Raw genomic sequence first — 26,475 nt, forward strand, 5'->3', positions numbered from 1 at the left:
AGTCCACGCGGACGAAGTCGCGGGCATCCTCTAGTTGTAAATAAAAAACAAATTGAGAAAGAAAAATCTTTAATTGTATAAAGTATTCAATTAGATATCTAACTTAAAAGTAATTATCACATAGTCTTATCAGTATTGATTGTTGTATTATGAGATAGTGTTTAGATCCAAACCAGTCTTGTAACTTGATAACAGTTGAAAACAACTACATCATGTAGAATTCTATTTTAATTTGAACAAAAATGTTATTTTAGACCTTTCTTATTGTATAGTTCACGAAAGCATCACTTACGCCATAGTAACATAGTGCGACATTTGGCATACCACGCTGCATTTTTTTTAAAATAAAAAATAGCGAGCAAACGTGCAGGTGGGTCACCTGGTGTTAAGTGATTACCGCCGCCCATGAACATTAGCAGCACCAGAGGTACCGCTGATGCGTTGCTGACCTTTCAGGAATTTGTTGGTCCGCCCTTGAATAACCCCATGTTGTAATCTAGTGGGAACACCGCCGATGGGAGTTGATTCCACAGTTTTCATGTGCGTGGAAAAAAGGATCTGGCACAACGTGCGGTCGATGTGCACCAGGCACCCAGGTGGCGATGGTGAAATATTGCTTGCGGTGGCGCGCGGTGCGGTTGTAGAAGAAGGAGGGTGGAATGGGTGAAAACTGAAATTATTATAATTACCTACCTATAGCAATGGCTATAGTCCATCACACCTGGCATATGTTCTTTGTTGTTGCCTTGTAATGTTTGTATTGTGGCATGCCGCATTGTTGCATGTTGCCTAGGTTAAAGCCTAGTGCCTAGTGCTTCATGCAGTTTCTTGTATTACAGACCATACACAAGTACGCGCGCACCATACCTACTACGCAGCCGCAGCTAGTATGGGCTGTGCGATAGATATGTTTTGGTGCACTAAATATATTATAACGGTTGTGCAAAAGGAAATCGCATTATTTTGAAATCTGCGCGTGCGATGCGAAATTGCAGGTTTCAAGGAAATTATAACACTACGCACAAACCACAACCGACGACCTTATTACAAGTAGGTACCTATAATAAAATTTTAATAGACTTCAAAAAAGGACGAAAATCTTTATATTTTTATGGTAGGTAGGTAACAGGTGATCGTAGGCACACTAAGACCGAACCTGACTGATGATAATGCATGTGAGAGTTTGGGCCTTTGGCCAGAATTATTGTCTAATACCTATCGTACCTATGTGCCATCCATTATTATTAGCCTTATTAAGGGACCTAAGGGCCTGCCAGACGAGGAATTAGTCCTTGGCGTACTTTTCTTGTCCGTTACAATAGATCACTCAGCAGCTCGATTGCGGTAGAATAACGGCTACAATGTCACGATCGCAATCACCTCTCATTGCTTGACGCTCGCTCGCTATTGGCTACAATGCATTGCTGCAACAAGAATAGCATTATAGCCAATAACAACAATTGCGATTGTTATAATGATTGATGCAGGTTTTACGGAATCGAGCTACAAAACTGCATCAGTACATACGTCGAAGTACCTACTAATAGGACAACTCAAATAAAAACGGTTTCTATTTCAACAGATTATTTTTTGTCCTTCGTGGAAATAGTTCGTCGTCTGCGCTGGTCCTTACGTACAGGACACATTTGCACGGTACCTAATTTTAGGTAAACACATGTCCACTGGGTAGTCCTAAGAGAAACAAAAGAAGCCGAGAAAATAGTTTCATCATCGCGAGTTGTGAGCGAAGAGTCTAAAGTTCTATTATTCTTACGTGGACCATACACGATAAGGTTTACGTCGAGTTTTTTTTATTTACAGACTAGCACTCTGCTGCAATCAGACCTGCTAGCCAGTGATGATGGTGCGCGCTCGTCCAGAAGTTTCCAATTCACGCTTGACCTAAAAGGTACCCATATTAAAAGTGGAAGGGAAAACTGATGCCGGAAGGGCGTTCCATATCCTAGCGGTTCGGATTAGAAACTAGGAAGCGAATCGCAGTTTGCAGTGGATTTGAAGCGACGTCCATTCAATGATAGCGATACACCGTCAAGTTTACTGGGCGCCGCTTCAAGTCCGATGCAAACTTGACGGTAAACTTGATCGTGTATGGTCAGCGTGACAGTTCTTCGTTTGACGTAGATACTACAAGCATTTTTTCACCCAACTAAAAGGAAGGGTTATGATTTTAACAGTCTAGTACAGATGTCCTATTTCACGAAGACTGTTTGGCTATGTTTGGATGAATACACACATACACGTTTTAATGTGCGTGGCGCTCAGTGTCACCCGCGACGCGGTTTACGTCACGCACACTACAACCATGCTGAACGATCATCGTGAAGTAGAACATCTAAGTATCTCTATATGCCTTGTGTTTATTACCATGATAACATGGTTCATACTATGATGGTGGTATGTGGTGAGTCATGGTAAGAGCAGCTGGTCGGCGGGCACGGCGGCGAAGAGCTTCTTGGTCTCGTCCACGCAGGCGGTGATGATGGTTGAGAAGGAGGTGGGTGCGATGTCGCGGATGACGGGCTCCCAGTGCTCGTTGATCACCGCGTGGATGGTGTCCGCTGGAAAACCATACATTGGTTATGGTGATATCAGGTGGTTCACTTTTTGTCTATTTCTGTCTGAAATTATCAAATGAAACGCACACAAAATGAATTAAACACTCGATTGAACCGCCCCTGCTCGCACTGTGGTACCTACCTACGCATTTAAGGTGGCTTTACGCCACAATTTACGAAAACCGTGCTTATATTATGTAGCTAGGGTAATTTGAAATTTCGTTACGCATATTAAGCATAGTACACTCGTGAAAAAATACGTAGATAGGTAAGTTCAACCTACTAAGGTGCGAACGGATTAAAACAATTTCAAAGAATTCTGCGGAATTAAGTTTACCATGTTTGGACCAGGGGAAGTTTACCACCTTCTATTGGACTTTTCTGTTAGGTAAGTATGTACCTACCTAAGTATATACCTACTTTGTAAAAAGTATTATAGTCACATTTTATGCAGAATAAATGTAGGTACCATAAGTAAGCATTGAAATAGTTTTAGGATTATGTTATGTTTATGAGTTATAATATGTATGAGTTATGACTTATTGACTTAGGTAACGAGTTAGTGAAGGTTATTCATACCACTCAGTAGGTAATTCTACTTAGTAGATAGGTAAATGATGCATTTATCTAAACTTCCGATATTAGATGTATTTGTCGAGTAAGCAAAGGTAATTGAAAATATGAGAATGGGCGATGTTATGTAGTAAATAGTAGGTAGAAGAAATATATATAAACTATATAGAGGAATAATGTAAATTCATAGAGTTATTTGGTAAAGAGTTGGGTAGTATTATTAGACAAACTATTAGCAAGCTGAAGTGGCAGAGGGCAGGTAATGCCTCTAGTAGAGGCGATGGCCGTTGGAGCCGGAAAGTTCTTGAGTGGAGACCGGGTATAAGCAAGCGTAGTGTGGGACGCCTTCCAGCACGATGAACTGAAGATATAAAGAGGCTGGCGGGAAGTGGCTGGATGAGGAAGGCTGAGGACCGGGTGTGGTGGCGCTCTATAGGGAAGGCCTATGTCCAACAGTGGACGTCCACACTCCAGAGGCTGATGATGATGATGAGGTGTAACATGTTGTAGAGTACCATTTCACTGGAGCAGCAGTTCATCAGCAGGCACGCCTTTGAACAGCTTCTTGACTTCTTCCACGCAGTTGACCAGCACCTGGTCGATCGCCGGCGGCGCTATCTCCTGCATGATTATACTCCAGTTGTCGTTTAGGAACCTGAGTGTGGTGTCGGCTGGAATGATCACGTGTATGTTTGTTACTGAGTAAGTATCACAGAAATATATCGAGGATATCTTCTTGGTAAGGGAATTGCGCAGACGAGCGACGAGGTTCTTTGGGGTTCTGTACCCTCAGTACAAAATTTTACTTGTCACCAATTTTAATAGTAATCGAGAGTCGAAACAAAATAACATTAAAGTAAAATGGACTTAATTGTGGCTTGATTTAAAGTCAAAAATTCAGTACCGTTGATTCTGATTTTCGCAACGTTTCCGCTTGGAGCGCTGGCTGTAAATATATTATGTAAGGGCACTGTACCTCAATAGGAAAATTGAACCCTCAGGATCCCTTCGTTGTTTGTCCGTCCGTCTGTCCGTCTGTTTGTCTGTTGTGTCTGTCAAGAAACTTACAGTTGGCCATGGTTGATGTGGTACAAGGACTATGCTCATTGCTCTGCGATTCTACACCTTTGAACATGTGTACCTTATATTTTGTAAACGACTCCTATTAGTGTTGTCTTATATGAAAATTGCGATGGTGAAGACTGAAGAGTAAGAAACTTATAATGTAGGGTTTTCTCGGTCGATGTGTATAAATAAGTAGATCAGAATATTATGTAGGTAGATTATACATATTATTTCCATAATAAAGGTAGGTAGGTATACCTACGTATTAAGTATTTAATCTATATTTTTCTGCTAATAATCATAACATAGGTAAAAGATAATCCATAGGGCAAGGGCGGCATACCTACTACTCGTAGTCATGGAATGGAATTATTTAACTAGCTAAGTAATTGACCTTTGATTGAAGGTAAACTAATATTATAAATTTTAAATTGATTGATAAAATATAAGGCTTTGAAAAACAAATAAACGTATTAAATGGGCCCTGTAGATTACTTTTTAATTTTGACAAATTTTTACCAATAAGCCAAAAGAGCCAAAAACTGAAAGATTTTTTTCCTGCCATAAAGCTCCATTAACTATATAATTGGCAGCTTTATTGCTAAGCTATTATCTAGCCTATAAGCTAATAAGTGCTTAATTATATTATTCTAACTTAAGCTTCTACTTATGAATAACTAGGGGATGCCCGCGGCTTTGCCCGCGTGGATTTCGATTTTTTTAAATCCCGTAGGAACTCTTTGATTTTCCGGAATAAAAAGTAGCCTATGTCCTTCCCCGGGATGTATCCCAAGTCTTTACCAAACATTAAAATCGGTTCAGTGGTTGGGCCGTGAAAACGTAGCAGACAGATAGACAGACACACTATCGCATTTATAATATTAGTATGGATTTCTAAATCTAATTTACAGCTGAAAGATGACGGACCATTGTGCCTATGCAAAAGGATTTGGGACTCCACCGCATTATTGTCGGCAGAAATCATCAACACCATGACGTCCATCGCCAGCCCACTACTGAGGACGGGTCTGCTCTCAGAGTGAGAAGGGGTTTGGCCATAATCCACCACGCCGGCCAAGTGGGGATTAACTGTCGCGTAGGTACTATATTATTATGTAAGTGCTACGACCTTAAAGGTCACCCGCAAACATCAAGGGCGTTGTCTTACCCACTGTATGTATTTACACTGTGACCAAGGTAACATTACCTAGCTCCTTGTTTCCGTTAATAAACAGGTTGGTGAACTTGAAGAGTGCGCGATTATTCAATTATTCTCTTCAGTGGCCGGCCATGGTCTTGTATGACATTTATTAGGTAATAGATACCTAAGCCGACGCTTCACGCTTGTGGCAAACAACAAACAGCAAGCCTTGACAAACACCATAGCGTCGACTTAGAGTGAAAACCTCGAGAATGCATTTTTGCTCAAATTTATTTTATTGCGTTTCTAGGAAGAAAAAACCTCGCAACGCACATCCTGATCTGACTAATTTGTTCATTCGATACTCGTAACGCCATCTATGACATTAAATGAGAAACTCGTAAATACTCGCTTCTGTCAGTTTGGCGTGAAAACCTTGGAACGAACGTTTCGTTTCTTATTTAAAAAGGATCACAGTTCTGGATATAAAAGCGGGTTAAATTTCCATCTTAATTAATAAAAAAAACATAATAGATGCCATACGAAAATTTTACAGCACGCAGTTTTTTCTTCCTCCTGAAAAGTTACTTCTTTTACACTTACGAGGTTTTCACTCTAAGCCGTCGATAGATGGCTTGCCTGCTAACTGGAACGCTCTAAAGCACTGGCAAACGCTTGCTGTTTGTCACACGTATTTGGCGTAGGCATAAGATTACTTACCTAGTGTTTCCATACTGTGTCCATCTTGTGCTCTTGCCTGTGTGGTCCGTCACAAATCGCAATCCAGTGGCCATTCACGGTTTCGTACGAAGACGATCACGATGATAAGGTTCTAAGATTATTTACCTAGGTCCTTGTTTCCATTGAACAGGTTGAGGAACTTAAACTGTACACTGTCCAGTGTCCATCTTGCACGAGTCCTTATGGTTCGTTACAATCCAGTGGGCATCCACGGTTTCGTACGAAGACGATCACGGTGACAAGGTTCTTAGATTATTTACCTAGGTCCTTGTTTCCACTGAATATGTTGGTGAACTTGAACTGTGCACAGTCCATCTTAAGAATAAGAATAAGAATAAGAAGTGTTTATTTGCTAGAATATGGTATAATATACAAGTACATTGGTCTTAAATATTATGTGGAACCGCATATTCTGCCAAGCATGGCGTGCAAAATTAATTGAATTTATTTAATGTAACAAATGTCAACTTATTATTATATTGACATGTCAAATTATTATTAATTATTGCATTCTTGTACGAGTTCTTGTAGTTCGTAACGATCCAGTGCTCGTTCACGGTTTCGTACGAAGACGATCACTTACCTAGGTCCTTGTTTCCATTGAACAGGGTGAACTTGAACTGTGCATAGTCCATCTTATACGAGTCCTTGTAGTTTGTAACGATCCAATGGCCATCCACAGTTTCGTACGAAGACGATCACTTACCTAGGTCCTTGTTTCCATTGAACAGGTTGGTGAACTTGAACTGTGCACAGTCCATCTTATACGAGTCCTTGTAGTTCGTAACGATCCAATGGCCATCCACATTTTCGTACGAAGACGATCACTTACCTAGGTCCTTGTTTCCATTAAACAGGTTGGTGAACTTGAAATGTGCGCATTCCATCTTATACGAGTCCTTGTAGTTTGTAACGATCCAATGGCCATCCACAGTTTCGTACGAAGACGATCACTTACCTAGGTCCTTGTTTCCATTGAACAGGTTGGTGAACTTGAACTGTGCACAGTCCATCTTATACGAGTCCTTGTAGTTTGTAACGATCCAGTGGCCATCCACAGTTTCGTACGAAGACGATCACTTACCTAGGTCCTTGTTTCCATTGAACAGGTTGGTGAACTTGAACTGTGCACAGTCCATCTTATACGAGTCCTTGTAGTTCGTAACGATCCAATGGCCATCCACATTTTCGTACGAAGACGATCACTTACCTAGGTCCTTGTTTCCATTAAACAGGTTGGTGAACTTGAAATGTGCGCATTCCATCTTATACGAGTCCTTGTAGTTTGTAACGATCCAATGGCCATCCACAGTTTCGTACGAAGACGATCACTTACCTAGGTCCTTGTTTCCATTGAACAGGTTGGTGAACTTGAACTGTGCACAGTCCATCTTATACGAGTCCTTGTAGTTTGTAACGATCCAGTGGCCATCCACAGTTTCGTACGAAGACGATCACTTACCTAGGTCCTTGTTTCCATTAAACAGGTTGGTGAACTTGAAATGTGCGCGGTCCATCTTGTACGAATCTTTGTGGTCCGTCACGATCCAGTGGCCATCCACAGTTTCGTACGCGTACTTGATTAAGATGTTGAGGTTCGCTGCGGACAGACATTAAAGTGAATTATTTGTGTTACGCACTTAGCTTCGTTAAGTTCAAGGTCCGTATTTAAAACGGATGGCTTGCTTGTTGCTAGGTAATTATTTATTTTGTTAACAATGGTATGACATTTTATCACGTAAAAAAGAAGTTTATTAACTTAATTTTTGTGTTTAGGTTTCCGCACTGAACTCGTAAATGAACCCTTGTGGTGCGACTTAGGGCGTCCGTCTGTCTGTTGCACCTGCGTATCTCAGTAACTGCTATCGACTTAAAATTTCGCAAAAGGCAGCTTCTCCTAGTTTAAGTTTTAAGTTGACATTACAAATATTCACTCGTAAAGGAACTTATCTAAGACGGAAATATTTAAAAAAATCCCACTGTCCTCAAACGGGGACATCTGAATAATTATACTAGTATTTTTATCAATGACAAGAATACCTACCTAAGTACCTAACCATAAAATCGGTGAATACTCACTGATCTTAATCTTGGCGTCTCCGTTGCCCCTGATGGGCAGGATCAGCACTTGTCCGTCCATGTTATAGTGCGCCTTCAGTGTCACATTGGCTGTGAAGTCAAGCGCCGCTTTGCCCTTGTCTGGTTGTATCCTGGGAAACAGCGAATCATTTTAGTTAAAACTAGTGACCCGCCTCGCCTTCGCACGATAGCAATCTAGAATGTAGATTATCCATAAACACAAAACTTTATTAAATTATACATATAAACCATGCTCTTGAATCACTCTATCTATTGGTGAAAACTGCATTAAAATCTGTTGCGTAGTTTAAAAGATGTAAGCGTACATACAGACAGCGGGAATTGACTTTATTTTATACTACTTATGTAGAGAAGAAAGAAAACGTTTGATTTTGTAAGCGCAGTTTTACTCAAGTAGAGTTGGAGACCTCGCTTCACTAGATACTCGTAGGTATGCATATTGTGGGAACTTGAATGCGAAGCTATCAATGGTTTGCAATTTCCATGCAACTTAGTAAATAATAAGCACAACACAATGACAAAGTTGCATGAAAATAATCGATTAGGTATATCATTTTTTGTTTTCTCCCTATGTTTTATATGCATCACATATCTAATAATAATTTAGGTACCTAAGTTTATTTGTATATTCGACTTTTACTTTATTTCCCCTTATTTTTTTTTATTTTCATAGCAACATATTTGTATTACTTATTTTAGTACGTACACTTTGTATGAAAATTAGAATTCTCTACCTATTACGGTTCACGAGATACAGTCCGCTGACAGACAGACGGATAGACGGACAGCGGAGGCTTAGTAATAGCACATATCGTAAAACTGTGGTAATAGGGTCCCGTCGGCACCGTTTGGGTACGGAACCAAGCCCTAAAAACTATCAACTTACTTATAAGAATTGATTCTAAATCCCGCCAACCCGGTCACCACGGTATCATCGAAGGTGATCTTCAGCGCGGGGTTGTTCACCACTATGCGCCCGAGCTCCACGGGGTCCAGGGGTTTGATTCCCAGCTCGGGTATGCCGTTCGCGAACTTGGCGCCCGCTGAAGCTATGACCTTCTCCACACATTGGTTGAGGTTGGGGTCCGATGCAGAGCATGCCTTCATGAATGACGCTGTAAAGATACAAAAAAAACATTACGATACCTACTCTATCTGTTGAAAAGCGATAGTATAGCGCTCTCTGTGTTACGTATCTAAACCCATAAACAAGAGACAACAAGGACTTCGTCTGTGTCGGTGTTAGCTGGCGGGCGTGCTCTGCCTTTTTGGAGTGTTTTTTTTTGTTAAACTGACTGGAAAGCGCTCTAAGGGTGTGCCGTGCGTATGTCGGTGAGCGCCGATACAGTCGGGGTACATACTTGTATAGTTTAACTAACTTGTTACAAATAACTACAAACTTGACATTGGTTAATCTTTGTAAAGCCAGACGAGAGAGAAAAAAAGAGACAACAATCTCAATGGCCATTAATCAACCAATCACAAACATGTTTTTAAACATTTGAAATTCAATTATTCCCAGGGAGACAGGTTCGAATCCTGCCGGTTCCGAAATTTTGCTATGTAGGTACGGTCTACTTATTTTCAAAGCATTTATTCTAAATAGGTAACATTTTTACTCTTTTGGATGGTCAGAATCGTTAGATTTCTAAGATACTAGAGCGGTGATAATTCATTACGTAAACTTAAAACTAAAGCTACAAGGGTTCCAAACGCGCCCAGGTCTGAGAAGAGACAAACTACAACAAACTCAGCGGGACATGTATATTTCAAAATTACTTATTTAGAAAAACTCTATGAAAGATGGGGGCCTCAAAACAGCTGTTCTAGTTGGCTACTAAATTAAATACGGACGGAAGTACAATACGTAAAGTTCCTTGCATAAAGAAATCGTTAAAATTATTTGTTTTGGAGTCTTGGTCTGGCTGCCACAAGTACCTACCTACGTAATTTAACTTCTTTAGGGCAATGGACGTCAATTATATGCTAAGTGCATACAGCCATTACAAGTTACAACGGTCATAAATTGCGTAACACAGACAAGTGCTAAGTGATGATACGAGTAAAGTTAATTGTAACTAAGCTCCTTTTATTGCTCTATTATGAGATTTCCTTATAATTCACACGCTAAGGTTGATGGATAAGTGTTCAACATGATAATGGATTGGTAATTATTATTATTATAAAACTGTCTCGTGCTTTTTATAATAACTAAAGGCTGAAACAAACAGAACGCGAGAAGTATGCTGTTAAACTTACAAGGAAACTAAGTATGTAGGTAGGTAAGGTACTAGGTAGGTATCTACATGAAAATATTGTTCACATTCAATACATAAGTTGTGCTTCTACAGTCAGATTTTTGAGAAAAATAAATAATTTTGGAACCACAGTATAATATACCTAAGTATACATACCTACTTACTTATTTGTCTTTGATTGGGACGAAAATCTTTTTTACACTCAAAAAAAAGGATTGTATACCTAATATTTTCAGGGCTCTTGTATAGGTATGTGTAGTTAAATATAATATGTGAATTACTTTATTCCAATCTAACTTCTACATGCCTGAACAGATTTGGATGTAAGAAAGTATCGGATATAGTTAGAATTCTTACATCAACCCGATTTACATACTAACTTTTAAACTTTAAAGACAACCTTATTACCTAACTTTTAAACTTTAAGGCCAACTTTATTACCTCCAAAAGCTATATAGTCGCTGATCATTCCTCCCTGTGTTGGGGACAATTCGCAGATAAACTTTAAGCTTTTAGAACTCTCTCTCTTTTACGGCTTTCTCTCAGAGCAGAATAGAAATATTTTTACTCAAATAAACTTTTATTAGTATGTCCCTACTCTTGAATCGCCAAATGCATATACCCCTGATTCGGAATGCCTTGCTTCATACGGTTCCTTGTATTATAAACCGTATACATATTGTACACGCGCGTTCTGTGAGACGTCCTGCCATACAGTTTCCGTCGCGCCGCGCTGCCGCCTCGCTTGGTGAGTGTTTCAGGTTTCAGGCTTAGTTGCATTAGCAATCACGGTGTGTAAATGACACGTGCAATCTCGATCGCAGTGTTACAATGCTTCCTTCGAGCGCGGCAATGGCGGATTTATGCTCGACCGAATAATAACCGATGCGTTTCATCATCTTCAACCCACTACTGACAATGGACACTTCTCTCAAAATGAAAAGGATTTAGGCTTTAGTCCACCACGCTCAATAGCATGCTCCAGATCATTAACCCAACATAGGCTGCGTGTGGCCTAGTTGTGACAACGCATAATAATAATCGATTCCGATTGTTAAGCGTCGTTAAATCAAGTTGGTAACTGGATGGGTGACTGACTTTTGGCTAATCTGCTTCCTTTTGCAATTTCTCGAATTTTTTCGAGAATTTTTCGAATTCTCGGTCTCAGCTATTATCTATCACTAACATCTGATAATAACTGTAAAAAACCTAAGAGTCGAAATCTCATTCTTTTAGTCGAGCTGTATGCGGAAGGATCTGGGAATCCACAGCATTAGAATTTTAAGAAAACTCCTATCATTATATTATGATTAATGGAAAGCGGTTATGACCTTCAGCAATGAGGAGTACGACAAGTAAGAGGCTTATAGAATCTTCAAAGAAATCATGAGAAAATTGATCTACCTAAATTGTGAATGGATTATTACCAGGGTAATCACTATCTTCCATTTTATAAATGCGAAAGTGTCTTGTTTGTTAGTTTATTGGTTTTTGGTTTATTCTTGAATCCCGCCGCAGCAGACCAACGGATCCTTATTTTTTATCGTGAGGAAAATCCGTCAGGGATACCACTGGCCACGAGAGAGCACAGTGGTTATGTCGGACCCTTACCAACCAAAAAGCTCACGAAATTTCATCCCACCGCTGACGACGGAGCACGTAATTTGGCACGCGTTAGATATTATAACATAGACATAGCATTTTCGAAAATTCAACCCTAGGGGTAAAATGGAGGTTTGAAATTTGTGTGGTCGCGCGGATTAAGCCGCGGGCAAAGGCTAGTCATACAATAAGGAAATTGTGAAAATAATATTACATCTAGGTATGTAGATGCAGAATAGAGTTCCTGTATGAGGTAATTTTTTTATTCATGTTAAAGTAGGATTTTGCAGTTTTAAACAATAGTTGCGTGTACAGAGTTAGAGTGATTTTACATAATAATAGTAATAATCTGATCTTATAGAAATACTTGGAATTTTTTTTTTAAATTGCTTTTGGATCTTTGGAATGCCGGACTACATAGAAGAATCAGCAAGAACCTCGGCGGTTGCTCTTTTTAAAGATTCGAACAATGTTACGCTACGGTTGCTACGGTTCTCAATTCGGTCCATATTTTTTTTAATTTCTAGACTTGCTTGGCTATAATCAGACTTGCTGGCAAGTGATGATACAGCCTAAGATGCAGTGCGCTTGCCTAGAAGATGCCTAGTCACCCTTCACTTGAACTGTGAAGGTACCTTATAAAAATGGAGGAGAAAACTGATGCCGGAAAGGCGTTCCATATCCTAGCGGTTCGAATCAGTCTCCTAATTCAAACTCAACGAGTGTAAAATAAAGATTCAAATTCATTATCATCATCATGTTCAACCCATTGTCGGCTCACTACTGAGCACGAGTCCCTCTCCCAATGGTTTGGAATGGTTTGAAAAAGCCGTTTAGCCAAGTGCTGATTGGCAGACTTCACACATCAAAATTAATATGAAGCTAATACAAAAAACTTCTTTGAACAAAAAAGGCGTCAACTGCAAAAAATATTGTTTTTGAGTTATCTCCTAAAGACGCTGTGATTTTCAAAAACTAATGTCTTAAAACGTAGAATCAAGGTTTTTAGTTTATTCTTACATTTATTAGAGATAACTCAAAAAAAAACTGCATTTACTCACATCTAACTACCTACTTTTTGGTGAATGTGCACGCATAGGTAAATGGAAGGGGGCAAGACCGTCAGCAATGACAATTATACGGGGCAGATCGCATTGTCAATTTTATCACTTAAAATCAAGTAGTACCTACTCATACCTACTCAGATTTTTATCAAGCAAAAACAAGCATTGCTAAGAAAGTGAATTAGGTCAACCTGTTCAAACATAGTCATTATGGTAATTTTAAAGTTTTTCATAGATAAACATGTTTTATTTAAACCGGATTTTATGAGATTTAGAGCTTTACGGTTATAAGCAAAACTGTTTTTAACGGTTATTCAACCTAAAAGTCTATAAAGAAAGAAATATTACTATTCTAATTGTGTTTTATTATTCTAAAGCTTTTTGAGTGCTTTAATATTTTTATCAGAAAATCCTTATTTATTATTAAACTGTATTAGGGTTAGGGTAAGTACCTAATTACCTATACCCTAACACCTAAGTAATTGGTATGTATGGTATGTTTTTCAACAATACCTACCTACCTAGGTACCTAAGTCCTCAAAATAGGGAAATTAATTAAGTACAAAAAACGAAATGAAATCCTTCATTAATTAATTGAATTAAGTATATTATTATGTTCTTAATATTCTATCTTCACTTGCGACATTCTAATTATTTTAATAAATTAATATTTATTTAAAATAAATTAATGATAAAATAAAAATAAAATTTTAACCAAAGTTATTAATCAAAATAAATAACAAAATTATAAATAACTAAATTAAAATATTAAAAAATTATATTTGAAAAAAACTCACGCAATTTCCCCGCTCTCGCACTTGCTACAAAAGCGACAATCGCCAAAAAGCACAACACACGCATTTTGAAATTAAATAAAAAAGTAATAAACTAAATTAAATAAAGAGACTTAGCCTATTTCGGTGAACGTCAAAGTATCGACTGCGCGCTGTCAGTCGCCGGCTTAGATTTATATGTTGCGCAAACGCATGACTTATTTTCGCTACAAAAAAGTCTCCGCACATCTAATTAGCTAGGCTCTACATTTTTTATACTATTAGCGAGCAAATGAGCAGGCGGCTCACTTGATGCTAGCTAGAAAACCACCAGAAGAATCCTTGCCGACTTTTGAGGATTTTTTACCCGCCACATGGGAGTCAAAACTTTTTCTGTAAATACTTAGAGGTGTTAAAAAACTGCGCTTGCGCTTTTATCTGTAGTATTTGATGTCACCGCAGTTTTCTTATTTGAAAAGTATGTACCTACTCTCAAACATAAAATTTTGTGATGGCTAAATTATGGTCGTTTCAGTTTTATTAAAATCGTTTCTTCAGTACTAAGTAAAACTAAAAGTTATATAACTCGCTGCGCTTGTGCTGTCAAATTGACAAGCATGTTACTGACCAACCAAGAACTCCGTTAAGTTCGTTTACTTGCCAGCTGTTTATGGACTACTGGGATTTCTTTTCTCACTAGTTCTGTGAATAAAAAATTACTCTCTTGCACAGGACTACTTACCTACTGGGATTTTTTTTTTACTATTTCTGTGATTTATTTTGTCCAAACTACTGGGAATATTTTTTTTGATAGTTCTGTGAAGCAGACAAAAATGTTTTGGGTTGTCCCCATAAAATGGTTCATCGATTCCCGGCAACCACCTTGTCTGGTGGTAAGGATGAAAGTTTCTAATACCTACATAAAGTGTGATAATAGGACAGCAAAAGTGCATTTCAATTCAAGCAACTCCTTAGAACACTAAAATCCCAAGGTATAGGTTTTAGTTAACAATAACTGGGTAAGATCATATTATTAGGTAGGTACAAATAGAATTGACCATATTATAAGATGGTATAGTTATTAGTTTTCTTTCTTTCTTCTTTCTTCTTTCTGGGCTAGTTTCCGCACTTAAACGTTTCCGTCTGTCGTACTATTAGTTATTAGCTTATTAAGTACTTAATTTTGCGGTAATTAATTTGATTTTTTTATTGTTATCTGAACGAAAATAGACAGCAAAAACAACTTAACAAAAAATACGAAAGAAAAATAAAAATTGTGTTTGTGTGTTTTGTTGTGCTGATTCCAAAAATAACATACCTACTAGGTGAATCGTTCTTCCGTAACGGTATTCTATAAGAATAGCACTCAGATTTTTATTTTTCAATTTTATGTTGGACTTGCTGACGCCCGCGACTTCGTCCGTGTGGATTTAGGTTTTTTGAAGTCCCGTGGGAACTCTTTGATTCTCCGGGATAAAAAGCAGCCTATGTGCTAATCCAAGATATTATCTATCTCCAATCTGAATTTCTGTCAAATCCGTCCAGTGGTTTTTGTGTGAAGGAATAACAAACATACACACACACATACACACAAACTTTAGCCTTTATAAATATTAAGTGTGATTTTCTGATTGTCAAATTACATTAATTGTGTGAGAAGTGGTGATAATTAATTACGTTAACTAAAGCTTTTTGCAATTTGCTATAGCGAATCTGTCAAAACAAAGAAATCTGTACAAAAGCAACTCATAGTATGCGATATGCACCGCCCGCCCTCTAAAGAAGCAGGAGAAACAGTATACCTAGTGTTAGGGCGGGCGGTGCATAGTATCGCATACTTACTGCACGTTGTACACCAACAGATTTCTCTGTTTTAGCGGATTATAGCGAATTGAGGTTATCCTACTTGTAGTTTCTTGTATTTCAATTTTATCTCGTTTACATATTAAGGTAATCGCAAAACAAATAAATAGTATTTTTTAATAGTTCAGTATGAAGTTTTATTTTTAACCCCCGACCCAAAAAGAGGGGTGTTATAAGTTTGACGTGTGTATCTGTGTATCTGTCTGTGGCATCGTAGCGCCTAAACTAATGAATCGATTTCAAATTAGTTTTTTTTTTGAAAGGTGGCTTGATCGAGAGTGTTCTTAGCTATAATCCAAGAAAATCGGTTCAGCCGTTTGAAAGTTATTAGCTCTTTTCTAGTTACTGTAACCTTCACTTGGCGGGGGTGTTATAAATTTTTAATATTTTACACTTGTATTATTATTCCGATACATGTAAGTCTTTGACTGCAATGTGTGATAAGTGATGATGCAGTCTAAGATGGAAGCGGGCTAACTTGTATGGGGTTTGAATTTTTTTTAACCCATATAATATTACCCTTTGTTTTCTACACGGCATTTTAACGGTACGCTAAATCGCTTGGCGGCTGGGTTTGGCCGGTAGGGTTATAACTAGCCACAGCCGAAGCCCCTCACCAGAAGGATTTGACATTTTTTGTTTTACTGATAATAATAGGTCGTAAGTTATTAGGTACGTTAAATCTGTTCTTAAATAATTGAAATAGGTACAACAATGGGTCAATTAGATGATGTCGCCAAAATATAATGAAATTAAAGTAATAACCGGCAAAAAGCGTAACGACTCGAATGCAAAGATGTAGCCTACCTACTTAAGTGATTTACGAATGAGTTATGACAAGCCTATTTATTAATAACTAGATAATGCCCGCGACTCCATCCACGTGGATTTCGGTTCTTAAAAATCCCGTGGGAACTCTGCTTTTCCGGGATAAAAAGTTGCCGAAGTCAATTTCCGGTGCGTAAGCTACCTCTGTACCAAATTTCATTTAAATCGGTTAAACGGATAGACCCTTAAGAATCTCGTAGGAACTCTTTGATTTTCCGGGATAAAAAATAGCCTATGTCCGTCCCCGGGATGTAAGGCTAACTCTATAAAGATTAAAATCTATTTAGCGGTTGAGCCGACATCATATTAGCGATATAGTATAAGTAGCTAAATAATATACATAATAATATGTATAATGCATACAAATTGAGATCACACTCGTCATTTTAACTTTGAGTCTCAACTATCATGACAAAAGTACGATTTTATTATTTTAAAGGTGAACAGTACTTTTGACATGAAAATCCACACTACAGTTATAATAGTGATTGAATTCTTATTTTGTACGGACTATATCTGCCTATATACCTAACTAATAATAACTGCACTCTGGTCTCTATTATACCTATGATGTACATATGCGTTGACCCCAAGGAAAATTAGCATAATATAATAAACTGTGTTGTGGATTTTCCCTCTCTCAAAACTTTTTCCAACTTTGACTGAGAGTATAAAATGCATTGAATAAAATTGCCTGTTCAACCAATTATTCTATAATTTGCATAGGTATTATTATCCTTACTTACTTACTAGTAATAAATAACCATTGATGTAGGAGGAATATAGATAACCCATTGCATGTTGTGAATTTTCCCTTTCTCAAAACTTCCTCCAACTTTAACTAGGTTTAGGGTAGGTAGGTTACTTCCGTTCAGGTTTTGGAACGCGGAAGAGTGTTTCTACGGGGTGGTAAGTACCTAATCTCACAGAAGGAGTCGGCGAAGCGCATGAGTGAGGATAATGTGGGCCATCCGTCAAAATTCAAAAAGAAATCCAAAATTCAAACTGTTTTGATGCAAGTAAGAAACCAACTTCTGAATTGTCAAAAGCATCTACCACTGGTTCGGAATGCGTCTACCGTCGCTTCGTAGGAGGTTCGGATCGTCCATGATCGCCGCCTACCTCATTGAAAAGGGCTTCCGAGCGATATAGCCTGTCATCCGAAAAGAAACTCTTTTAGGGTTCCATACCTCAAAAGGAAAAACGGAACCCTTATCACTTTGTTGTTTGTCTGTCTTGTTCTTCGCCCTAGCATACATAGCCTTCAGTTTTTAAATACTTGTGTTAGATGGATTTGTTGATGTAGACACGTCCTAACCCTATCTGACAGTTTTCGATGTGTCTATGCTTTGGTAACTCTATGGACTCTCTGGTGACGTTTGACAATGGCGGGGTTTTGTTAAATATTTGATAAGTAAAGCTGTACCTATATTAAATCGTTTAATTTGAGTTTACCTTTAACACTAGGTATATAGGTACTTATTTGTTTGATGCACTAGGAGTTACCGAAGTCATCATCGGTGTTTATGAACCAATATTGACAAGTTCAGCGTTAGTAATACGTCTGTTTACTTTTTACTGTGGACACGTCTTGTGTATTTCCGCGAGATGTTTTTGATGGAATTTAACGCCGTTTTTAGGGTCCCCTAGTAAAATAAGAAAGCCTCATCAAAGTCAAATTAATTTATTGTATTATACATTACTTTTCTGCGCGTACAATAGTACCTACAAAACAAATGGTTAAAATAAGTTATAAAATAAAATTATCATTAAAAAAATTCAAAACAAAACCGACTTCAATATTAACAAACAATACTGTAAGCTCACTTATCACTTTTAGGTAAACTTATATTAGGTACATAAAGAATTACATTATAAATATTTAAAATGTAAAAATAATAATTATAAAATATCTGCTACGTTTTTAATATTGTTGTGTAGAGCCTAGAGGCGGCATTCATTGTGGAACGACAGAGCGCACGGACGTATTGTGATTGTATTCTGTTAAAGCTGTGAAATATACAAAGTGAAAACTAATGTCGAGATTTATTTAAAAATCCTGATAACCTGAAGCTGTGGCTACAATACAAAGTAATAAAAAGAGTTAATGCAGTTCTTTAAATACTAACATTTTTTGAAGGCCCTCCGAACAGGAGGCTGGAGTTTTTTAACCACTGAGTTAAATAACAACCGGGATTACCTATGTATTTATTTAATTTACAGCCACATTCTAATTATTGCAAATACCTACAGCTATATAATTATTTTATTGATGAATTGATGATTGAGAGAATGCTTTTGTCTTCAGGCCATTCACTCCGCTAAGATCATAAAGCCACTGTCAAATCGAAGATCGTCAAATCTTTCTAACTCCGGGTACATTAACCTTTCAATCTATACTTCTATACTATAATATATAATAAATAAAATTGGAGTGTCTGTCTGTAATTTTGAAATAACTACTGCATATTAAGGTCATATGGTTATTTGAACGATACTATAACTGAATCACACGTTTTTTAAATTTTTGTCTGTCTGTCTGTCTGTCTGTTTGAAAAGGCTAATCTTGGGAACGGCTGAACCGATTTTGACGGGATTTTCACAGACAAGTAGAGAATTGACCAGGGTATAACATAGGCTACTTTTTTAACCGACTTTCAAAAAGGGAGTTGTGTTTTTCTACCTATGTACACCGAAATCTCCGAGATTTCTGAACCGATTTGCGTCATTTCTTTTTTAATCGATAGAGGAACTTGAGATAGTCATACCTATTCATCATAGATTTTTTTATGGCCGTTACTTTAAGTTTTGCTTTTAGAAAGCAAACGGCTTGAGAGATAAATCACTCTAAATGTTAAAAGAATGGTAGAACAAAAAAATAAAGAAATGAAATAAATTAAATACTGAGAAATACGTCTTAAAACAAAATTTCTTTGAGCCTATCCATAAACAAACAATAAATTAGCTTAAGTTTTTAAAATTGCGTTAGGGTCGGTCATAAATTTGATAAAGTCGTCAATTTTAACTTAGAAATCTTTGTAAGTGTAATAAACAATGCCATATATTGCAACCAGATTGCGCGAAAGTAAAAAAACACCATGGGAACATGAGAAATAATTGTGAAGCCAAAATCGGACCATTCAGGAACACCGAGGTGTGTCAAAAGGCGGAACTTTGAAACACCATTTCTTCTGTCCACCAATAAAAATTCAGGGGTGCGCAGGAGACAATCAAAAGACGAATCAGATGCTCTCGTGTGTTTTTCTGTTACAGGAAGAGGGAGAAAGTCGAAAGGTAGAGAAGGGAGACGATATTAGCAAAAGGACAGTCGTCGAGAAGGATTCATTCGGGCCCTCAGCCTTCGAGACTCATCACTCTATTCGAGATTATTTCGACATTAATTTCGATATTTCAAAATTAAAGTTTTGAGAAAAGAAAAATTGTAAAATTGAAACAATAATTTTAGTATTGTTAAAATTAGTAACTAGTAAAATTTGATAGTGTAAAATCTTAATTAATCAGTGTGTGTTTTGAGCCGACAGAAGCTGATATTGGGTGACGTATTATATTTTGTATTATTTTGACTAGATTATTTTGAAATCAGCTCCACAACCCTAGTTAATTAAATTAATTGATTGATTTAATTAGAAATGAATCCAGATAATGTATTACACACTTTGTATTTTATATGACGTAAATCGGGGATCCACAACTTGGTTTTAGCAGAGGTGGGTTCTAGAAATTTTGTTTGTAATGATTTACATAATCCTTAAATTATGAATACGAGGCTATAAAAATCGTATCTATACTCTAGACCGCACAATGAGTTAACTCCACGTTTGAACATAAAATTAAACTTCTTAAACCAAAGTGGTTAAATGAGACGAAATAACTAACTGCGGAGCTGGGATCTGAATATATCTAGATTGATTGTATAAAACTGTGTATAATGTGTGTCCTTAAAATTTACTTTATTATAGAAATAAGAATTGTAGATAATATCTCTATTAAATATGTGGGCATGTGTGTATTTTTAGATAAAAATGATAATATCTAGAGCCGAAAGGGTTTTTTGTTCTGAATATTTGCTTTTCCCTTTCAATAATTAGTATGGCTTAGGAAGCAAGTATTCGGCCGGGAATTGATTAATGTAATAAAGTTACTTAATTCCCAGTCTAAATAATAAATTCAGTTTCTCTTCTTTTTTTCTAAATACTCAACTGTATGAGTAAATAAACAATTATTTACCAGAAATAAATGCACTTGGGTATAACTATCATCTTTTATTTGCTATATTTAGATACATTTTCCTAGACATTTAATAATGGAGATTCAATTTGTTTGGAGGCTAGACTATCGTATTGTAATATTAACAAAGCCAAAGATACAAAGAAACCATGTATCGAACTAACTTGAGCTCCAATATTAAGATTTTCTCATATGACCTATTTACCAATCACAATTTCCTATTATTAAGTAAAAATTAGGTTAGGTTTTTTTTCAGCAGTGCACCTATTTATAATACTAGCTCTTATTCAGCATTAAATAGGGATTAGAATTGAATTAGCAGTCTAATGCAGTCTGATGGAATGACTCTTGTCGTTACAATTATTGATTTGGTAGAAAAAATCACTCAATAGCTAAAATAAGGTGGTGTACTAATAAACTACTAGCTACCGCGGTATCAACATAGTCTTCATCAACATGGACAGCTTTCACCGGCTCACTACTGAGCGCGGACTTCATAGAGAACTCTCAGACCTGTAGTTTTCCTCACGATGTTATTCTCTGCACTAAACAAGTGATGTTTTAAATTAATTGTAATGTATACAACTACGAAAGATTTAGGAATAGTTGCCAAAGTTTCGAACCCTGACCTTCTAGTAGATAGAGAAATGACTTAACCACGGTGCCATCGCGGTTAATAATCATTTCAAGAAATGTACGAGAGGCAGCGAGCATCGATGGCTGCGAGCGGACAAAAAAAAAGGGCAGGTATAAACCTTTTTTTTTGTGTGTCATTGTTACGCCGAGGTTTTGGGAGATCGAGCGACGACACTGTATTCTGGTAAAACCTAGGGACATTCGAAAGCATAATTCGGGAGAATTATTAATTTGATATCCATGACTTATAAAGTCGGATTTAATTAAAAAAAAGGCACACGGTCGATTAGGTGGCTCCTGGCGGCAGAGTTCCGGCACACCAACACACGCCATGTCTTATAAGCAGCGACTTCCCGACTTCTAAATTGGCCAATTTAGACATAATATAACAAATGAATATATATACCAAAATATACCATGGTAAGGGGCGAGCCCAGAGCTCATTGAAAAGAACCTAGGTTTCCGTACCTAGGCAATTGAAAACGCTTCGCAGCGAAACAAGGGAAGTTGACTGCAGCCCCAATAGAAATGTTTAAATGCCGAATACCGGCGCAGGGATTCCCCCGTGCTAGAAGGAGCTCTGGTCAGTAGAAGATGGCCGAATCGGCATATACATGTATCAACCGACCTTTCATTCAAGCCAGAACGTATAAATTAAACTTTTTTTTTCCTCCTCAGGTTTTTTCTCTTGAGAGAGTAGAATGAGTCAAAATAATAATTCTATAAGATAAAGTTCTTCTTTTAAACCGCGAAAGTCTGGTAGTTTGATTGGGGACGTCTACATTGTCCACCCGACGTATTGTGCCTGCCAATATACTTGGCATTACGTGTATTAACATATAACTCCAAATGCTAAAGGTGTCCCTGAGTTTAGCCGTTTTATTTATAATAATTTCCTCATTATAGCCAATCACCAAATATTAAACAGAGACGATCCACGTACCATCACAGAAATATGATGCCGAGTGACCAGGGATCTATGTACGTATTCGAAATAACGATATGACTAGATTTACATTAACATAAAAATAACACAACGTAGAAATTGTGATTGGGTATTTGAGGGAGAAAAATTTATAAACTTACATTACTATTTATAAATTATAAGTTTTAAGGACACACTGCATGTTGTTTTATATATATATGTTGTACATTTACATTTATTTATGTATAGGGGGAGCAGGAGCAGAAATAAGCTATGTGTCTTATAAATGTACAATTTACAGGTTTTCAGAGAGGATATTACAAAGACCGAGTTATTTATCCCGTGCTTATTTCTTAGACTTAACAAATTTTGCTTAAAGTCTGGGAATTCATATAATCAAAGCACTTCGCGCATGTGGTTGCAAATTATAGCAGTATTGCACTATTATTCTAATTACAACTTTGCATATTACTAAATTTTACACGGAAAGTAAAAAATTAAAAATATTTAAGATAGTACCAAAGTTGGTAAAAGAAATAGGGTCAAATTGAAAAAAAAAAAAGATGTCTTCAGGTAGGAAGGGACGTAGAGCAAAGCAAGTAGGTGCGGGGCAAAGCGATGTTAGTACCGTAGAATCGAGCGAGCAAACAACGACCTTAGGGAATGCTACATTAGAGTTGATTTTGAAAAAAATCACCGAGTTCGAAGCAAAATTACAACAGTTAAATTCAAATACCGGTTCAAATGAAATCGCGAGCGTTTCTTCACACGAGTCGAACGGGATTAATGAAAATGAAAAATCTGATAGGCAGGGGTCAAATCTTGAAACCGCGAGCACAAGTACATTATCTGAGACCCGGAATTTATATGTTGTACAGCCGTCAGTAACTAAACCAAATTTCGACGGAAAACCATTCACTAACCCCATCGTTTTTCTAAAACGATTAAAGAAATATATAAGGGCGGTAAATGGATTAGATCGCGAAATAGATATAGCGTTAGGTTGCATCTCGGGGCATGCTCGGAAGGTTATGGACTTGTATTCGAAGGGCTGGACTACGTTCGCTGACTTCGAGATTGATTTTAGACGAAATTATTGGACCGAACAAATTCAGGAATCTATAAGATATAAATTGATTAATGCGGTATATTCAAGCGATTCGGGAATGTCGATGTCCGAACATTTTGCTGAGCAAGCAGAATCAATGCAGTCATTAACTATTGCGTTTAGTGAGAGAGATTTGGTCAATTCTATTATGCGACATTATGCTATAGATATACAACGATTATGGTTTACTAGAACAGAGGAAGTTAACATCATGAACGGAGCGAAATTTCTTCGAAACATAGAGCAAAATATTGTTGAAAAACCCAGGCAATTTACGAGAGGTACTGTTAGTAATAATTACAGAGGTAGACGATACAATGAGTCACCATCGAGACGACCTATTGTAGCAACAATGTCAACAAGAAGTTGGAGAGCTAGGGGAAATTCGACGAGGGGACGCGGCTATCGTGGTCGATTAGGTTCTAGGGTTAACTTTAACAGGCCTACGGTATCCGAATCTAAACAAATTAGGCCGGCTATCACGTTCGTGAAAGAGGGCGAGAATCTTACTGTGTCTAAGAATGTGGGGGAGGGTTCATCAAAAAACTAGAATGCCCAACACAAACGAGGTCAAGTCAGTTAGTCTTGTGTGGCACGGGCGTCAGAAAGACCTCAGATCACGAAGGGACAGGTGTAGTCTATAGAATCTTAATTAATAGTGGATGGAAGCCAGGACAGAGTTTGGGGACCGGAGATAAGGGACTTAAACGGTTGTTAACCCATTATAGCCTGAATTATTTTAAGGTCTCAGAATTGAGTTTTTCTTTGATATGTTGTTCTTATGTACCCTCTTAGTCATATCTGATCAATAGAATTTTGGTTCAAGCCTTACTTCTGGAAATAACCATGGATGCCGCCTGGCACCGCTAGGCTAATACCTTGTCTTTTCAAAATGTCTCATAAATTCCTTTTAACTGATTGTTACCTAAATATTTTAACACAATTTGATAAGAATTATTAAGGGATATAGTCTTTTATATTTTAAGGTTAAAAATTGATTAAAAGTTCCAGTATATTATATGAACATTTATATTTATTTCCATGAAATTACGTATTGTTTGTGTGAAACTGTAGGTTGCAAGCCGCACAGAGCCCCACGTTGCATTTATTGCACTACAGCCTAGTCTGACTATGGCAAGACTCTAACCCACACTTGCGTCGTGACCCACCGGGTACCAATAAATGATTCCTGCCGTCATAACGTATGCTGTCAGAGACTCGATTGCCAGTTCTGGATGTTTTGGAAGCTGATGGACGGCCAGCACCTCGTGGCTCAGATCTAGATGCCAGTACCACTTCACATCTAGCATTGAGTTGCCGACCTGTGAGATTATTTATGAAACCACCCTCATCTTCGTCGGCCGAATCTTCGTCAAATAGGATTGCAGGGTCTGGAGGTTCAATATAAAGCAACTGAGGCTCGAGTTCGTCGTCTTCTTCAAGTATGGCAAGTGCCTCATGTAATGTACAACCCCTGTTGAAACAAAAATGCCATTACACATGGTAACACATAAAGATACATAATTTAGATTTGTAGTATACATAATATGAAAAGACACGATAACGACCTAGCGGTTCCGTACGGCACCCGTATCTTTTAACTTGTTAAAAACAAAAAAGTAAAACAATATACAACAGTTTTATTGTATGAGCAAGTCAATGAAAGGCTTGGCATCAAGTTTAAATGCTTAAAAGTATTACATTACTCAAAATAATTAAAAATATGGTCCACTTACTTGAACACTGCATCCATTATTGGCAGATATTTTACAACACTGATTTACCGACGCTCGTACAGGTCACAAAAAGCGTATGGGTCAAAACAAACTAAATGAAGTGATTTCTACCTCTCTCAAGCATGGCATAAACAACAAACCACTTGATTTTACTTCTTATTACAAGAGCAGGGCGCAAAAAACTAAACATATGAAATTGGGTGTCAAGTGGCACCGCTAGGCTATAATGGGTTAAGAGGCGGCGTTGATTATAACGAGTATAGTAGTCAATTTGAAATTAGGAGTATAGGAATCTTATTGGAAAACCAGTTTGAAAATGTAACAGAGTGTAATGAGTTAGGCGTGACTTGTGAAACTTGTATGAGGAGAGGTTTGAATGTGTACACAATGTATCATGAATTAGATGAACAAACCGATGTGAGTGTTGATTATTCTTTACCTAGGTTACCTGAAGTATGTGTTAGATTGTATGGAAGAAGTATGAGTGCACTCATAGATACGGGAAGTCAGATTAGTGGAATAACTAGGGAATTGTACGACTCTATTCTAAGAGAACATGGGACATTGCCAGAGATCGCTATTCCAGCAATTCAAATACAAGGCGCGTTTGGATCGCGAAGTGAAAGCACAAATCGGTTAGTGCTAATAGAGTTTCAGTTAGGTAGTACTTTAGTTGAAGCACCTGTACTAGTTATGCGACGTCTTCCTAGGTCATTGATACTAGGATACGATTGGTTAGAGCGGGTAAAAGGAATAGTGAACTGTAATGGTGAACACACTTTGACTATTGAACATATGGGCGTTAGGTCTTGTGTTAGGCTGAATTCGGACTGCAAAATCGAAAGGTTAGGGGGAGAGACAAACGCAGCCACGATTAATTTAATATTAAATCAAAACTCTAGGCCAGTGGAACAAAGTGTATTAGACATGAATTTAGATAATGAGAAATTTAAGGGATTTAAATTAGATGACGCGAACTTAAGTAATGAACAAAAGGAATTATTACTACCTGTGTTAAACAAACACTGTAAGGTATTTACGGAAGGTTTAGGTTTGACAAACAAGTACGTACACGTTATTGAGCTGTTAGACGAAACACCTTTTGTAAAACACAGTTATCCGGTACCTTTGGCATATAGAGAACAGGTAAAAACCGAATTAGAAGAGTTAGAAAAACTAGGCGTGATCAGACAGGAAGCGACTCCTTACTGTAGTCCTCTCACTTTCACTAAGAAGCG

The 26,475-nt window shown here is 37.5% G+C and overlaps 2 protein-coding genes and 2 long non-coding RNA genes across 8 annotated transcripts; 1 reads left to right on the top strand and 3 right to left on the bottom strand.

Moving 5' to 3' along the window:
* Positions 1 to 52: 52 nt before the first annotated feature.
* On the bottom strand, positions 53 to 22,573 carry LOC123870445. The gene is made up of 3 exons (XR_006797081.1): positions 22,560 to 22,573; positions 14,380 to 14,384; positions 53 to 260 (listed from the first exon to the last, which is right to left on the bottom strand). It is a non-coding gene; the product is annotated as an uncharacterized LOC123870445 (long non-coding RNA).
* On the bottom strand, positions 577 to 14,077 carry LOC123870442 (circadian clock-controlled protein daywake-like). Of its 5 annotated transcripts, none has more exons than XR_006797080.1 (7): positions 13,918 to 14,077; positions 9,083 to 9,311; positions 8,176 to 8,306; positions 7,559 to 7,696; positions 3,665 to 3,820; positions 2,311 to 2,579; positions 577 to 2,278 (listed from the first exon to the last, which is right to left on the bottom strand). XR_006797080.1 is itself a non-coding variant. In XM_045913753.1 (7 exons), exons 1-6 carry the CDS (start codon positions 13,979 to 13,981, stop codon positions 3,669 to 3,671), a joined length of 714 nt encoding a protein of 237 aa, XP_045769709.1. In that variant the 5' UTR covers positions 13,982 to 14,077; the 3' UTR covers positions 577 to 2,579; positions 3,665 to 3,668. The 5 variants fall into 5 exon arrangements, 4 of the variants coding, with proteins under 4 accessions (XP_045769709.1, XP_045769711.1, XP_045769710.1 ...); XM_045913753.1 differs by adding an exon at positions 6,803 to 6,844 and having other exon boundaries at positions 577 to 2,579; positions 7,601 to 7,696; XM_045913755.1 differs by adding an exon at positions 7,055 to 7,096 and having other exon boundaries at positions 577 to 2,579; positions 7,601 to 7,696.
* Positions 8,404 to 25,012, top strand: LOC123870446. Its single transcript, XR_006797082.1, has 3 exons — positions 8,404 to 8,541; positions 22,162 to 22,164; positions 24,927 to 25,012. It is a non-coding gene; the product is annotated as an uncharacterized LOC123870446 (long non-coding RNA).
* On the bottom strand, positions 24,219 to 25,466 carry LOC123870444. Its single transcript, XM_045913756.1, has 2 exons — positions 25,238 to 25,466; positions 24,219 to 24,975 (listed from the first exon to the last, which is right to left on the bottom strand). The coding sequence occupies exons 1-2, from the start codon at positions 25,252 to 25,254 to the stop codon at positions 24,615 to 24,617; spliced, it is 378 nt and encodes a 125-aa protein (XP_045769712.1). The 5' UTR covers positions 25,255 to 25,466; the 3' UTR covers positions 24,219 to 24,614.
* Between the last annotated feature and the right edge of the window lie 1,009 nt (positions 25,467 to 26,475).

This window comes from Maniola jurtina, chromosome 12 (genome assembly GCF_905333055.1).
Source record: "Maniola jurtina chromosome 12, ilManJurt1.1, whole genome shotgun sequence".
Taxonomy (NCBI): Eukaryota; Metazoa; Arthropoda; class Insecta; order Lepidoptera; family Nymphalidae; genus Maniola; species Maniola jurtina.

Bases quoted from the DNA above. Each gene is read 5' to 3' on its own strand.
- LOC123870442 (XM_045913753.1), bottom strand. From the start codon at position 13,981: ATGCGTGTGTTGTGCTTTTTGGCGATTGTCGCTTTTGTAGCAAGTGCG. The intron at 9,312-13,917 runs GTGAGTTTTTTT...GTATCTTTACAG, and splicing joins TGCGAGAGCGGGGAAATTGC to CGTCATTCATGAAGGCATGC. The intron at 3,821-6,802 runs GTAAGTGATCGT...TGATCATTCCAG, and splicing joins CAATGGAAACAAGGACCTAG to CCGACACCACACTCAGGTTC.